The 13,188-nt window shown below is 42.9% G+C and overlaps 1 protein-coding gene across 1 annotated transcript in view; it reads right to left on the bottom strand.

Annotated features, from left to right (window-relative positions):
• The window catches only part of LOC134929608 (collagen alpha-2(VI) chain-like), a 69,896-nt gene extending 56,911 nt beyond the window's left edge, over positions 1–12,985 (bottom strand). The window contains exons 1-2 of the mRNA XM_063925195.1: positions 12,973–12,985; positions 3,911–4,063 (exon numbers count right to left, since the gene is read on the bottom strand). Coding sequence (XP_063781265.1) covers positions 3,911–4,063; positions 12,973–12,985 — 166 coding nt within the window. The remainder of the gene's footprint in view (positions 1–3,910; positions 4,064–12,972) is intronic.
• Between the last annotated feature and the right edge of the window lie 203 nt (positions 12,986–13,188).

Below are 13,188 nucleotides of genomic sequence, written 5' to 3'. Positions count from 1 at the left end.
AGGGCCTCAGCCGTTCCTTGCCACTCCGTGTGGTAAATGGCATATTGGCAAGTTTACGCTTCTCCTCCGACAATTTTATTTTAGGTTTTGGAGTCCTTTTTTTACTGATATTTGGTGTTTTGGATTTTACATGCTCTGTACTATGACATTGGGCATCGGCCTTGGCAGACGACGTTGCTGGCATTTCATCGTCTCGGCCATGACTAGTGGCAGCAGCTTCAGCACGAGGTGGAAGTGGATCTTGATCTTTCCCTAATTTTGGAACCTCAATATTTTTGTTCTCCATATTTTAATAGGGACAACTAAAAGGCACCTCAGGTAAACAATGGAGATGGATGGATACTAGTATACTTATGGATCGAGTGCCGACACAGAGGTAGCTACAGCCGTGGACTACCGTACTGTGTCTGCTGCTAATATAGACTGGATGATAATGAGATGAAATCAATATATATATGTATATATAATATCACTAGTACTGCAGCCGGACAGGTATATATTATATATTTATTATGTAATGACTGATGACGGACCTGCTGGACACTGTCAGCTCAGCAGCACCGCAGACTGCTACAGTAAGCTACTATAGTAGTATGTATAAAGAAGAAAGAAAAAAACAACAACCACGGGTAGGTGGTATACAATTATGGATGGAGTGCCGACAGAGGTAGCTACAGCCGTGGACTAACGTACTGTGTCTGCTGCTAATATAGACTGGATGATAATGAGATGAAATCAATATATATGTATATATAATATCACTAGTACTGCAGCCGGACAGGTATATATTATATATTTATTATGTAATGACTGGTGACGGACCTGCTGGACACTGTCAGCTCAGCAGCACCGCAGACTGCTACAGTAAGCTACTATAGTAGTATGTATAAAGAAGAAAGAAAAAAACAACAACCACGGGTAGGTGGTATACAATTATGGATGGACTGCCGAGTGCCGACACAGAGGTAGCTACAGCCGTGGACTAACGTACTGTGTCTGCTGATAATATAGACTGGATGATAATGAGATGAAATCAATATATATGTATATATAATATCACTAGTACTGCAGCCGGACAGGTATATATTATATATTTATTATGTAATGACTGATGACGGACCTGCTGGACACTGTCAGCTCAGCAGCACCGCAGACTGCTACAGTAAGCTACTATAGTAGTATGTATAAAGAAGAAAGAAAAAAACAACAACCACGGGTAGGTGGTATACAATTATGGATGGACTGCCGAGTGCCGACACAGAGGTAGCTACAGCCGTGGACTAACGTACTGTGTCTGCTGCTAATATAGACTGGATGATAATGAGATGAAATCAATATATATGTATATATAATATCACTAGTACTGCAGCCGGACAGGTATATATTATATATTTATTATGTAATGACTGATGACGGACCTGCTGGACACTGACAGCTCAGCAGCACCGCAGACTGCTACAGTAAGCTACTATAGTAGTATGTATAAAGAAGAAAGAAAAAAAAAACACGGGTAGGTGCTAGGTGGTATACAATATTATATATATATTATATACAATTATATATATATATATATATATATATATATATATATAATATATATTAAACTCATAAACTGGTGGTGATTTATTAAACTGGTGGTCAGGTCACTGGTCACACTATCAGCAACTTGCAAGTAGTACTCCTGAGTCCTAAGCAGACAATCACAATATATATTATACTGGTGGTCAGTGTGGTCACAAACAATGGCAGTGTGGCTGGCACTCTGGCAGCAAAAGTGTGCACTGTACGTTATATGTACTCCTGAGTCCTGAGTCCTGCTCTCAGACTCTAACTGCTCCCCACTGTCAGTGTCTCCCCCACAAGTCAGATAATACAGTCACACTATCTCTTTCTATCACTTCAGCAAGTACTAGTAGTAGTAGTACTCCTCCTAATGCTCCCCAAATTACTACTGTGTCTCTCTCTGTCTCACTCTCTTCTCGAATCTCTATAAACGGAGAGGCCGCCAGACACGTCCTCTCCCTATGAATCTCAATGCACGTGTGAAAAATGGCGGCGACGCGCGGCTCCTTATATAGAATCCGAGTCTCGCGAGAATCCGACAGCGTGATGATGACGTTCGGGCGCGCTCGGGTTAACCGAGCAAGGCGGGAAGATCCGAGTCGCTCGGACCCGTGTAAAAAAAACATGAAGTTCGGGCGGGTTCGGATTCCGAGGAACCGAACCCGCTCATCTCTACTGTAGATGTATCATGATGTATTTAGTCCCTCTTCCCTTCAAGTTGCTCATAGGTAGGGTTTGTGAGTTTTTGACCTTCTATAAAAGAAGTATAGGAGGTCATTCCGAGTTGTTCGCTCGCAAGGCGATTTTAGCAGAGTTGCTCACGCTAAGCCGCCGCCTACTGGGAGTGAATCTTAGCATCCTAAAATTGCGAACGACGTATTCGCAATTTTGCGATTACAAACTTCTTAGCAGTTTCAGAGTAGCTTCAGACTTACTCGGCATCTGCGATCAGTTCAGTGCTTGTCGTTCCTGGTTTGACGTCACAAACACACCCAGCGTTCGCCCAGACACTCCCCCGTTTCTCCAGCCACTCCTGCGTTTTTTCCGGAAACGGTAGCGTTTTTTCCCACACGCCCATAAAACGGCCTGTTCCGCCCAGAAACACCCATTTCCTGTCAATCACACTAAGATCGCCTGAGCGAAGAAAAAGCCGTGAGTAAAAATCCTAACTTCATAGCAAATTTACTTGGCGCAGTCGCAGTGCGGACATTGCGCATGCGCACTAAGCGGAAAATCGCTGCGATGAAATTTACCGAGCGAACAACTCGGAATGAGGGCCATAGTTCGCACTGTCTCAGGTAAGTTAGATTCAGCCACTAGCAGAAAATAAATCACCCAAAAACTGGAAGGGGGGGGGGGGGGGGGGGGGACATGGGGTTTACCATATTTTCCAATAAACCGCACCAGGGCTAGAATTCCTAGGGAAGTAGAGAAACCCAAAGCAAAAAAGAAAGGGGTCCCCCTTCCCAAGGTGAAAGTGCAGCACAAGTGCAATTTCTTTATCCGATGTGATATTACACGGTTAATTATGGAGAATAATCTTTTTAAGGACCGATACATGAAATTGTCAGGGCATGATAGAATAAAGTGTCAGCGTGGGTGTTTTTGATTTTTACTTTTTTGTTTGATGGGTGGTCCTAGGTATTTCACATGGAAGGAGTAGGCTCTAAAAACCTGCATGACTTTCTGTACAAATGCAAATTTATAATATTTATTTGCAGGATATGATAGAAAAACAGAATATGTGTGAAAAGTGGAGCCTGCTTTTTTAAGTGCCCATAGAGCCTTAGTCTGGTGTAATTGTGTGCCATGCTTAAAACAACAGTGTTGGACTGGGACATGAAGGACCCAGCAGGAGAATGCAGTGGTTGGGGCCCATGCTTAGAGGCTTGGCTAACCATTAGTGAGTGCATGGTCTGGGCAACTTGATTAATATATATCTAGTAAATTGTGCAAGTGCATGCATGATAATGTCCCAGATTAATAACAACAATACACTGTATAAAATACACCATACTGTAGTCCTGTGCAGTATAAGGCAACAGGTGCATAATGTATAACTCAAGTGCAAATCCAGAACATGATCACTAGAGGAGGAGGTGTGCCCCCAGCAGTGGGGGCCACAGGGAGTTTCCCCTGTGGGCCAGTCCAACCCAGTTTAGCAATCACTTTTATTAGGATCTTTCAGCTCTGCATATTCACAGACAGTTTATAATGGAAGTGATTTACTAAAAAATGTAATAGAGAAATAAAAATACAAAATTGTGACAATCTACCTCTATATAAATCACCATCACCAATACATAACCAAAGTCAATTGTTAAGGAAAGAAAAGATCATAGTTTACCTGTGAGATCAGATGCATTTTTGCCCATCTTCCCAATCCTATTGGCAATATTGATTACAAAATTTTTTGCAAGACTGAAATTCATTTTGCCAACACTTTCAGAACTGTCAATGACAAACACCACATCGGTTGGCTGACAAGATCTGTAACAATCTATGGGAGATAAAAAGAACATGGTTTTGCATCAACAATATTATATAATGATACAGAACTACTGTAGTTTTAGAAATGGTCAGCACTTGAATTGTGCTTTCAATATTAGATTTGTAACATGACAACAGAATCAAGGGGTTGTCTGTCATCCAACATCTGCTTCCTCATATACTTGGAAATACTATCCATTAAGCTAACCTGTTGCCAAACTCATCATATATTTACAATCTCAGGAAAATCCGCATGGCACTCTCCCACGCTACCTCTGACTCATAGGAATACTGTAGAAAAGGTGACTGGAAAAAAAGATTTCACTTTGGATGTTTTCAATAATCACACAGCTACTTTGTTTTTCCAAACACCGTAGCAATTGCTAAGCATATTAGATATATTTAGACACTTCAAATATAGACTGTCTACTTAATCATTCATGTATGAATATTGTACTAACAGGAATACAAGTATATCTGTACTAAACTCTTAAAGTTGGTAGTTACAGTAGTTTGTTCTCTCAGGGCTTGATTCAGAGGTGGACGCAAATAGCGCCATCTTTGTATGCAGTGGCTGTGTGAAAATATTCAAATGCCACAGGAGATGTCTTGTATAAAAAGACACCCACTGCCAACTTCTCTGATCGGCTCACTGCATCTGAAGACGAGGCATCAGATCAACATCGCGACCATCAGTTACAGCATCGGACAGCCTAGTAACCGTAATGTTACTCAGAATATCCACTGCATCTAGGTAGCCGATGCCAGTGAATCTGCATCGGAAAGATGCATGGTCTGGCTTTGGCACTCACACAAAATGGAGGTGACATGCCTCCACTTTATGCAATGCTCCCCTTATCCACTCCCAAACAGCAGCAACAACTCAATCATGCTGTGGCTTACTGTGCACTGCAACCAACATCACAGTTGTATAGAGGCATATACACACTGCGTCTCTGATGCATGCACAGTCCTCAAAACATCACCCATCTGTGTAAAAATCAGAAAGGAGTCCACATCTGAATCAGCACCTTTGTAATAAATGTAATGTGCCTTCTCAGTAATAAGTGCTGCTGTGTGGTGGATGGCGGATGTCTGAGTGGGTATCTGCTAATCCGTTGATTTCCAGTAGTGATTCATAAGTGCTTTAGTCATAACATATAGAAAGGGCAAATGCAACAAGATTGAAAAGAAAGATTGAAAAAAACCATGCAGCAGATTGCATAAATAAATGCAAATGTGACAATCTCAGTCCCTTTATAATGAATAAAGTAGGTTAGTACCAGGATACATACAGTAAAAACAAAACATGAAAGTCCAGAACCTGTCCAGAAGGGAACTTGTTAAAATACCGCTGGTTGGGATTGCAGCGGTCACAATGCTGGAATCCCAAGTAGGGGTGAAATCCCGCCACTGGAATACCAGCGCCACAGTCTATTCTCCCTCTGTAGGTGTCTACGACACCCATAGAGGGAGAATCTAACCTGTGGCGAACGCAGCAAGCCACCGTGCCTGCTGTGTAGCAAGCGCAGTGAGCCCATAAGGGGCTTTCTAGCCATCGCCCCGCTGCCGGAATACTGGTGACCGGGATGCCACTGTCGGTATACTGACGGCCGGCAGCCGGTAATTCATACTGAACCCCAGCAGTATATATTTGAGGCACATGGAATAAAATGCAAAAAAAATGGTGAACTGCTCAATCAGATAGTGATGTCACTCAGGTGCTAAAAGGGAGGGGTAATTCTGTGAAGGAAAAAACAATGGTTCCCTAATGCACACTGAGTGAATAATATTCCTACATAATAGTCAGATAATACGGAGATCTTGGTTGCGTATATCTGCAGATATAGGGTTAAGCCCCCAGGCCGGTCGACAAGGCCTCTCCGTCACTGGGGGTCCCTAATATTGGGTATGGGTCCGGGGTGCAGGACCCCATAATGTCGGCACAGGTCGGCCACCCCAGGTCAGCACACAGGTGAGAGTTAATAGGGTTAATAAGAAGCACAGAAGTGCTATGTGAGTGGTGTGATTAAAATAATACAAAAATATATACAAAGTGATAGGGAAACTCATAAGTGTTAATAAAGTGTTAGGGTGTGCCGACCTGAAGCAGCCCAGCGATACCGACACAGGGGCCACCACACCCCACACCCACCCCATAAATAATCCAAATATGTCTGGGTTGAATTCCCAGTGTAAGGCCACATGGTAATGGCTCCTACAGCATCTGAGAGCCAGCTTACCTGGGGATACCCCTGACTTCCCCCTATGGCAGTCTAGAGTCAGCAATCCCTCCTAATGCTGACCCATTCATGCCTCTCAATACAATGCAAAAAAATGGTGAACTGCTCAATCAGATAGTGATGTCACTCAGGTGCTAAAAGGGAGGGGTAATTCTGTGAAGGAAAAAACAATGGTTCCCTAATGCACACTGAGTGAATAATATTCCTACATAATAGTCAGATAATACGGAGATCTTGGTTGCGTATATCTGCAGATATAGGGTTAAGCCCCCAGGCCGATCGACAAGGCCTCTCCGTCACTGGGGGTCCCTAATATTAGGTATGGGTCCGGGGTGCAGGACCCCATAATGTCGGCACAGGTCGGCCACCCCAGGTCAGCACACAGGTGAGAGTTAATAGGGTTAATAAGAAGCACAGAAGTGCTATGTGAGTGGTGTGATTAAAATAATACAAAAATATATACAAAGTGATAGGGAAACTCATAAGTGTTAATAAAGTGTTAGGGTGTGCCGACCTGAAGCAGCCCAGCGATACCGACACAGGGGCCACCACACCCCACACCCACCCCATAAATAATCCAAATATGTCTGGGTTGAATTCCCAGTGTAAGGCCACATGGTAATGGCTCCTACAGCATCTGAGAGCCAGCTTACCTGGGGATACCCCTGACTTCCCCCTATGGCAGTCTAGAGTCAGCAATCCCTCCTAATGCTGACCCATTCATGCCTCTCAATACAATGCAAAAAAATGGTGAACTGCTCAATCAGATAGTGATGTCACTCAGGTGCTAAAAGGGAGGGGTAATTCTGTGAAGGAAAAAACAATGGTTCCCTAATGCACACTGAGTGAATAATATTCCTACATAATAGTCAGATAATACGGAGATCTTGGTTGCGTATATCTGCAGATATAGGGTTAAGCCCCCAGGCCGATCGACAAGGCCTCTCCGTCACTGGGGGTCCCTAATATTAGGTATGGGTCCGGGGTGCAGGACCCCATAATGTCGGCACAGGTCGGCCACCCCAGGTCAGCACACAGGTGAGAGTTAATAGGGTTAATAAGAAGCACAGAAGTGCTATGTGAGTGGTGTGATTAAAATAATACAAAAATATATACAAAGTGATAGGGAAACTCATAAGTGTTAATAAAGTGTTAGGGTGTGCCGACCTGAAGCAGCCCAGCGATACCGACACAGGGGCCACCACACCCCACACCCACCCCATAAATAATCCAAATATGTCTGGGTTGAATTCCCAGTGTAAGGCCACATGGTAATGGCTCCTACAGCATCTGAGAGCCAGCTTACCTGGGGATACCCCTGACTTCCCCCTATGGCAGTCTAGAGTCAGCAATCCCTCCTAATGCTGACCCATTCATGCCTCTCAATACAATGCAAAAAAATGGTGAACTGCTCAATCAGATAGTGATGTCACTCAGGTGCTAAAAGGGAGGGGTAATTCTGTGAAGGAAAAAACAATGGTTCCCTAATGCACACTGAGTGAATAATATTCCTACATAATAGTCAGATAATACGGAGATCTTGGTTGCGTATATCTGCAGATATAGGGTTAAGCCCCCAGGCCGATCGACAAGGCCTCTCCGTCACTGGGGGTCCCTAATATTAGGTATGGGTCCGGGGTGCAGGACCCCATAATGTCGGCACAGGTCGGCCACCCCAGGTCAGCACACAGGTGAGAGTTAATAGGGTTAATAAGAAGCACAGAAGTGCTATGTGAGTGGTGTGATTAAAATAATACAAAAATATATACAAAGTGATAGGGAAACTCATAAGTGTTAATAAAGTGTTAGGGTGTGCCGACCTGAAGCAGCCCAGCGATACCGACACAGGGGCCACCACACCCCACACCCACCCCATAAATAATCCAAATATGTCTGGGTTGAATTCCCAGTGTAAGGCCACATGGTAATGGCTCCTACAGCATCTGAGAGCCAGCTTACCTGGGGATACCCCTGACTTCCCCCTATGGCAGTCTAGAGTCAGCAATCCCTCCTAATGCTGACCCATTCATGCCTCTCAATACAATGCAAAAAAATGGTGAACTGCTCAATCAGATAGTGATGTCACTCAGGTGCTAAAAGGGAGGGGTAATTCTGTGAAGGAAAAAACAATGGTTCCCTAATGCACACTGAGTGAATAATATTCCTACATAATAGTCAGATAATACGGAGATCTTGGTTGCGTATATCTGCAGATATAGGGTTAAGCCCCCAGGCCGATCGACAAGGCCTCTCCGTCACTGGGGGTCCCTAATATTAGGTATGGGTCCGGGGTGCAGGACCCCATAATGTCGGCACAGGTCGGCCACCCCAGGTCAGCACACAGGTGAGAGTTAATAGGGTTAATAAGAAGCACAGAAGTGCTATGTGAGTGGTGTGATTAAAATAATACAAAAATATATACATGGAATAAAGTAAGAAATTGTGAAAAAACATGCATGTTAAACTTCTATATGTCAATGGTGATTTGTGTGGGGTAATGTCATTATATTCTGTTCTGTGACCAGCAAAACAGAAGGATCAAATATAGAAGAGCAGATGCGAACAGTGGATAGGATCAGAATATGTTTTCTGCTGACAAGCTCAGAAAATCTGGTCCTGATTGCTCCTTTGGGTAAGGTTCCCTTCCCAGTAGTCACTCCCCCATCTTGATATTTCTATACAGAATTTATCCTGCCTGGCCGCAGAGAAAACAGCAATTTTAAATCACATTTAGTAGTGATTTATCAGATACAAATAATTTCTTCTGCATTTTTAGTAATGTCACTCAAAGGAGGAGTAGACGTGATATATATTACTACATGAGGTCATAAAAGCTAAGGGAATACACTCAGGCTTGGACTGGCCACAGGGGTACAGGGGAAACCACCGGTGGGCCCTACTGTCTGGGGGCCCACCTCCTGCTCTGAGGATTAGGTTCCAGACTGTGCACTTGAATTATACATCATACATATGTTACCTTATACTGGACTATGGTGTATTTTCTACAGTGCATTGCTGTTATTAATCTGGTACATTGTCATGCATGCAGCAGCTGAATTTACTGTATATATTTATGAAGGGGCCCAGACGTTGCACTCTCTAATGCAGAGGTTCTCAAACTTGGTCCTCCTGGGCCCACACAGTGCATGTTTTGCAGGTCTCCTCACAGAATCACAAGTGAAATACTTAGCTCCACCTGTGGACCTTTTAAAATGTGTCAGTGAGTAATTAATACACCTGTGCACCTGCTGGGTTACCTGCAAAACATGCACTGTGTGGGCCCACGAGGACCAAGTTTGAGAACCTCTGCTCTAATGGTTAGTCAAACCAATGAGGTGGCAGGCCACACCCCCTCCACAGACTTACCACACCCGTAAACATGGGCCCCTACCACTTCATTCCCTGATGGGCCCTACATGCCCCAGTCCGACACTGAATACACTGCAATAGTGACTAGTCTTCACAGCAATACCTAGTACAAACTTGCACAGTACAAAATGATTGTGGCTTCTCTACAAAGGTATGGCTCATTCTGATGTGAGCAAATATAGCTTAACTAACAACCTACTATAATACAGTAACACCACACGTCACTGCTGTATACAGCTTCTAAATGACCACCAACAGTCTTTGGCATGAAGCAGGGTGTAAAATGTAACTGCACATGATCAGGGAAAGTGGGACTGAGCATTATGTGCAGCCCATGCTGCACGCCATTTCCTGACTGTGATCACATCCGCATGTATGGGTGAACATGGTAGATAAGATTACAATCCCAACGCTGCCATAACTAAGTTTACCATTCTCAGAGACACAGAAATGTTTGTTAGATTTTCTTACATTAGCGAACATGCTTTTGCATTACACCAATTAAGTGCTAGATTCCAGTAAGGAGATGATAATGATGACATGAAGCACAATTTGTATGTACTTCTGATTGAGAACTCTGGGCCCTATTTAGCATATCCTTTGTTCTTAATGTGATGTGGTATGATATTTTTGATTAAATTCACAAAGTGAAAATTATGAATCTTCAGTTGCTGGAACAAAGGCTCAGATAAGAGCTTGTTCCAGCTTATGCAATCACTCTGCTTCCGGTTTCAGGTCCAGTATGCATACTGTGCATGCATATGGAATATCCATTAAGGGTAGACGGAGAGGGATCCTCTGGGGAAAAAAAATTCTGTGAGTAATCCAAAGGCTACTATGGGTTAGCATCGGTCGTCAAAATCCAGAAAGCTTTGTATTCTGGAGCTTGGTAAATAGTAGACATTTAAAACAGAGGAAGGGGGGTGATAGGAGTAAATAGGCATAGCTGGGATAGGTCAGGCCTGGATGGTTCTAGGATTAGGATGATGCTTGGGGCCTGGATTAACTGTATAGTGGGGAATGACTAAGGCATCAGGAAAGCCCAGAGTTGGGAGGATTAGACCAGTTCCATGGTCATGTTGGTGCATGGGCAAAGAAGAAACAGAGTCACAGAGTGTTCTCCTGTGGATGGTTTAGTAGATGCAGTAAGTTCTTCCATGGTTTCCTGGATGTCGTGGTTGGGTAGAGCAGAGGAAAATCAAAGGGAATTTGCTTCATGCCATTTCTAGTTGTGGGTGCTAGATAAAATTTGACGCAGAAGGGAGGAAGTTTCACATAGTTCTATATTAGCAGAAGCCAGAGCAACTTCTAACAGCAGATCAGAAATGTAACCTGTACAGGCTGCAGACCATCAGAAATTTCTACAAAAAATTGCTAAACTACTTCTGAAGCATCAATGATGGCTGATCCTTGGGGATTTCAATGTATGGGTCGATGATGAGCTTTCACACCTGTGCACAATGAATGCTCTGGGCATCACACAAGTCAATGTTTCTGCTACACATAAAAGTGGTCACATTTTTGATCTTGTCTTCCAGTTTGTATTATGAAGCTTCAAAAAAAAAAAAAAAAAAAAAAAAAAAAGTCTCTAACTGAATTTGGTTTTCAGTCACAACCCCTTGAAATAGAGCTTTGCCCATAGAGTTGACCAGGTATTATCCAAGGAGGTGTATGACAACTCAGGATCTTGCAGCAAACCTGGATCTCTCTGCAGTAATGGGTGCCTGTGAAGATCCTTGTTCCCTAGTCCATTACTATAACAGGAATATGACAGCTGCAATGGATATTATAGACCCTGTGCATATACGACCCCACATACCACATTGTCAAGCCCCTTTGGTTTGACAACAGTGTTAGTGAATTCAAAAAAAGGGGTCAAAGACTTGAAAGACAATGGAGGAAGTTAAAACTAATCAAACATATTAGCAAATACCAATCCACAGTCACCCATAAGAAATCAGAGTTCTTCTCAAATGAGATCATGGCAAAAAACAACAGGCCAGCTAGCTTTTCCAAGCAGTGGAGATGCTTTGCAACCAGTATGCCTGTAGCCTGATGAAACGCTCTCCCAGTCAAAATGCAATGAATTTGCAAACTTCTTTGCAGATAAAGGATCCTTCATCCGGGCTGGAATCCCTACAGTGCCATCAACGGAGTGTAAAACTACACTACCAGGCTTGCCATTGTAAACCAACTGTCTTCATGGACCAGCTTTGACCCAACGGATGTAAAAGATTTTGATGAAATTACTTGAATGAGGTGTCCCAACACATGTAATCTGGACCATGCTTCAACAAAGCTTCTAATAAGGCATACAGACATAATTTGCCCTGTATTTGGAAAAATAGTTCAGTGTTCTTTGCAGACAGGCCTTTTTCCAGAACCACTAAAGGAAGCAATTGTTAGGCCACTTCTTACAGTAAAAAACCTAATTTAGATCCCGATTGCATGACCTCCTACAGAACGGCATCAAACCTTTCTTTTCTAGGAAAGGTTATTGAGAAACCGGTTGCAACTCAATTAGAAACCTGTCTGTCAACCCTTGATAATTATAATCCATTCCAGTCAGGATTCAGGAGAAGACACATCACTGAAACAGCCCTGGTGTGTGTCCTTAATGATCTTCTGATGGCAAGAGACATGTGACTGCTCAAACTGAATCCTTCTGGATCTCTCTGCAGCATTTGATACTGCAGGACAAGGGATTCTAATTGAGAACCTGAAAAACTGGACAGGACACAGTTGGAAGTAGATAGATAGCAATGATGGAGATGCTCTGGTTCTAGATACAGATAGGTAGGATGAGTGCCAACATACTGTAGATACAGAGTGAGTCCAGTAAACAATCCAAGCTTAGGTGAGACAGCAGGAAAGGCAAGTTCAGACAAAGCAAGAGGCAGAAGCAAAGTACAGATAATAATAATAATAATAATAATCATCATCATCATTATTATTACTACTACTACTATATGCAAATGGTACAAATCACAAAATCCATAGTGTCTTTTCTGAGGGAAGGCCAACAGACAGAATTATATAAGATATTAACCCAGTGTGACACCATTTTTTTTTCTCCTTTTGACCTTTTGGGAACAAAAATAAAAATAGAAGTATTTTCAGTAGGAGCATGACTTTGGGCCAGATCCTGGGTAAAAACTTCAAAATTATTGGCAGGAGGAGTAATCAGAGTTGGGAATGTTGACTCTGGATGGTACTGTTTTACAGAAAACATCTTGAAAGAGTGTTGATTTTAAGATTTTTAAAACCTGGCCTGTAGGTTATTGCGAAGTTAAATGTGCATGCTTACCTGGGATTTTCATCTTTTAGTTGTTCAAAATACAGTATTGGAGGTTTTAATAATCCATAAGCACTGTAGAGGTATATTTGGTCCTGTTAGCTAGTGTGTTGACTTGATGGCAAATAACCATCTGTTGTCCACATCAGTCCCTCTCGCAGAGGGAAATGCACAAGGAAGGAACTAATAGGTAGTCCTGCACTGAACTTTTTCGACTATTGTTAATTT

Source organism: Pseudophryne corroboree, chromosome 5 (genome assembly GCF_028390025.1).
Source record: "Pseudophryne corroboree isolate aPseCor3 chromosome 5, aPseCor3.hap2, whole genome shotgun sequence".
NCBI classification, from domain to species: Eukaryota; Metazoa; Chordata; class Amphibia; order Anura; family Myobatrachidae; genus Pseudophryne; species Pseudophryne corroboree.
The sequence above is the reverse complement of the archived record's forward strand: the minus strand, read 5'-3'. Positions and strand labels throughout refer to the sequence as shown.